Here is a 2262-nt window from a genome sequence, read left to right on the forward strand (position 1 = left end):
GTGGACCCGAACCCGTTGGAAGGACACCCCATCCAACCTGTTGGAAGTCGAACCGGGTTGGGATGAAGAAGTTCGAACAGCGCTGGACCCAACCCGGTGGAACGTCAAACCCCGTCCCAGGAGCGCTATTAACCCGTTGGAGAGTGAAACACGCCTGAACCCAAACCGTTGAATGTCGAACCCGGTCCAAGGGAGCGCATTAACCCATGGGACCGGAACGGGTTGGGATGAACCCATCACCCCGTGGGACGTCGACCCGTTGGATGAGGAAGTCGAAACACGCTGGGACCCAAACCCGTCTGGACGTCGAACCCGTCCAAGGAGCGCATTAACCCATTGGACCCGAACCCGTTGGATGAACCCATCAACCCGTTGGACGTCGAACACGCTGGACGATTATATCAGAAGGTAGAGGGGGGGAAGATCGAGTCAGGGGCATAGAGGTCAAATGACATCACAGGTGAGAGGCAGATGTTGACGAGCACCACATAGAGATAAAAGATATATGCATATATAAAGATCGATGAACCAAGAGGAAAAGGAGCAAAAAGAAAGAGGGTAAAGAGATATAATATAGCTAGATCAGGTTCAAAAATATTGGAGTTTTAAAGAGCATTATCCCATACAATAATGGGCCAGGGTTAGGGTTACAAAGAGTGAGAGTAGAGGCTGGGGGGGGGGGGAGGATGAGGTGGTCAGAGTCAGGGTTAGAGTGAGGTGTGTTCAGGGAGGTCAAGGTCAGGGCAACGCATTGGAAGTTGAACGCATTGGACCCGAACCCGTCAGACCCAAAGCGGTTGGATGAAGGCATTAACCCGTTGGATGTTTGAAGGCGTTGAACATCAAAGCAGTTGGAAGTCAAAGCGGTTGGACGAACGCATTAACGCATTGGACGTTGAAACGATTGGAAGTCGAAGCGGTTGAACGAACGCGTTAACCCGTTGGACCCAAACCAGTGGGATGAAAGCATTTAAAAGTCGAACCCTATCCAACAGGTGGGGGTGGAATGGACGTCCATTCCATTCAGGGTTAGAAAACCGACCAATCAGAGCAGGGCAGATTGGACGTACATTCCATTTGGTTTCAGACGTTGAACGTCAAATCAACCACGGAGTCAATTGACTTCAAACTTTGCATGTAGGCCGTAGTGGATATGAAATACAACATATCCAAATCAAAAGCGATAATTCCGCTGGGAAGGGGTTACATTGTGGTGTCAAAGTCAATGAGTTGAGGTGCGATGTTTGATGGGGTAAGCCATCAACCCAACCAGACCCAACTAAATATCTATATTTTCACCCAGGCAACGGAGCGGTTAGGGTTACTAGATCAACAAAGTAAATAAAAATAGCAAAATATATAAAAAAACTGAAAGGATTCATTCTGGAGTGATTTTAAACAGAGAAAAACAAACATTAGTCGAACACGCTGGACCCTAAGCCGTTGGACGTCAAACCCGTCCAACCAGGAGTCAGAGATGGAGAGCCAGCAGGGTGAAACCCACATCAGATCCAACAGCACATGCAGTCCCAGAATGGCCAGAAGTGTGAGCAAGAGCACAGACAACAACATAAATGAAAGCATCACCAAGAATGAGGCTTCAACTATCCCCTCGTCCGTAGGTTTGTGCAAAATTAGCGTGGTTTCATTAGTGTATATTATACGAGATCTCATTGAATAATCAGTGTATTTTTGAGTATTCATTGGTATTAGGGTTATATATAAACCCTAATTAAGGATCCGCGTTAATAGATATTAGGATATACTATGAAATTCCGCCCAACATTGAGTTTTCAAACATAAAAGGGTATTTTGACACTCTGAACAGTCAGAACTTGATCTCCCTATCTTTTTATATTTCTGCTGGCCAATCTTTCATTTATATTGACACCAGGCACAAACACGCTGCTTTGGAAGTGAAATCCGTTGATGATTTAGATTAGAATTTGATCATTCCCTTGATAGATTATCATGAATCCTAGATGTGAATTCAAAGAGTTCCTGGTAAAGCTTCTCATGAAAGCTTATATGAGAAGAAAGATCCTTCACTGAAATCCTCTGCTGCTTCATATATAGATATTGAAGCCGGTATGCATTAATAGCTGCGGAATCAATAAGTCAGTAGAGAATAGAAAGCCAGGTGTGATAGATGACTCTATGACTAGTATATGCTGCTCAGTATTGATTTGCTAGATGTACCCCCTTACTGTGATGATTATAATCACCTATAATCAATGGGATTTACAGCATGAATCCCCCACA

The 2262-nt window shown here is 44.9% G+C and overlaps 1 protein-coding gene across 1 annotated transcript; it reads right to left on the reverse strand.

Moving 5' to 3' along the window:
• Nucleotides 1-1287: 1287 nt before the first annotated feature.
• HCAG_09235 (predicted protein) lies at nt 1288-1584 on the reverse strand (the record flags this gene model as incomplete). Its single annotated transcript, XM_001535782.1, has 2 exons — nt 1288-1324; nt 1415-1584. The coding sequence occupies 2 exons, from the start codon at nt 1582-1584 to the stop codon at nt 1288-1290; spliced, it is 207 nt and encodes a 68-aa protein (XP_001535832.1).
• Between the last annotated feature and the right edge of the window lie 678 nt (nt 1585-2262).

Source organism: Histoplasma capsulatum, genomic scaffold, assembly GCF_000149585.1.
Source record: "Histoplasma capsulatum NAm1 scaffold_98 genomic scaffold, whole genome shotgun sequence".
Classification (NCBI taxonomy): Eukaryota; Fungi; Ascomycota; class Eurotiomycetes; order Onygenales; family Ajellomycetaceae; genus Histoplasma; species Histoplasma mississippiense.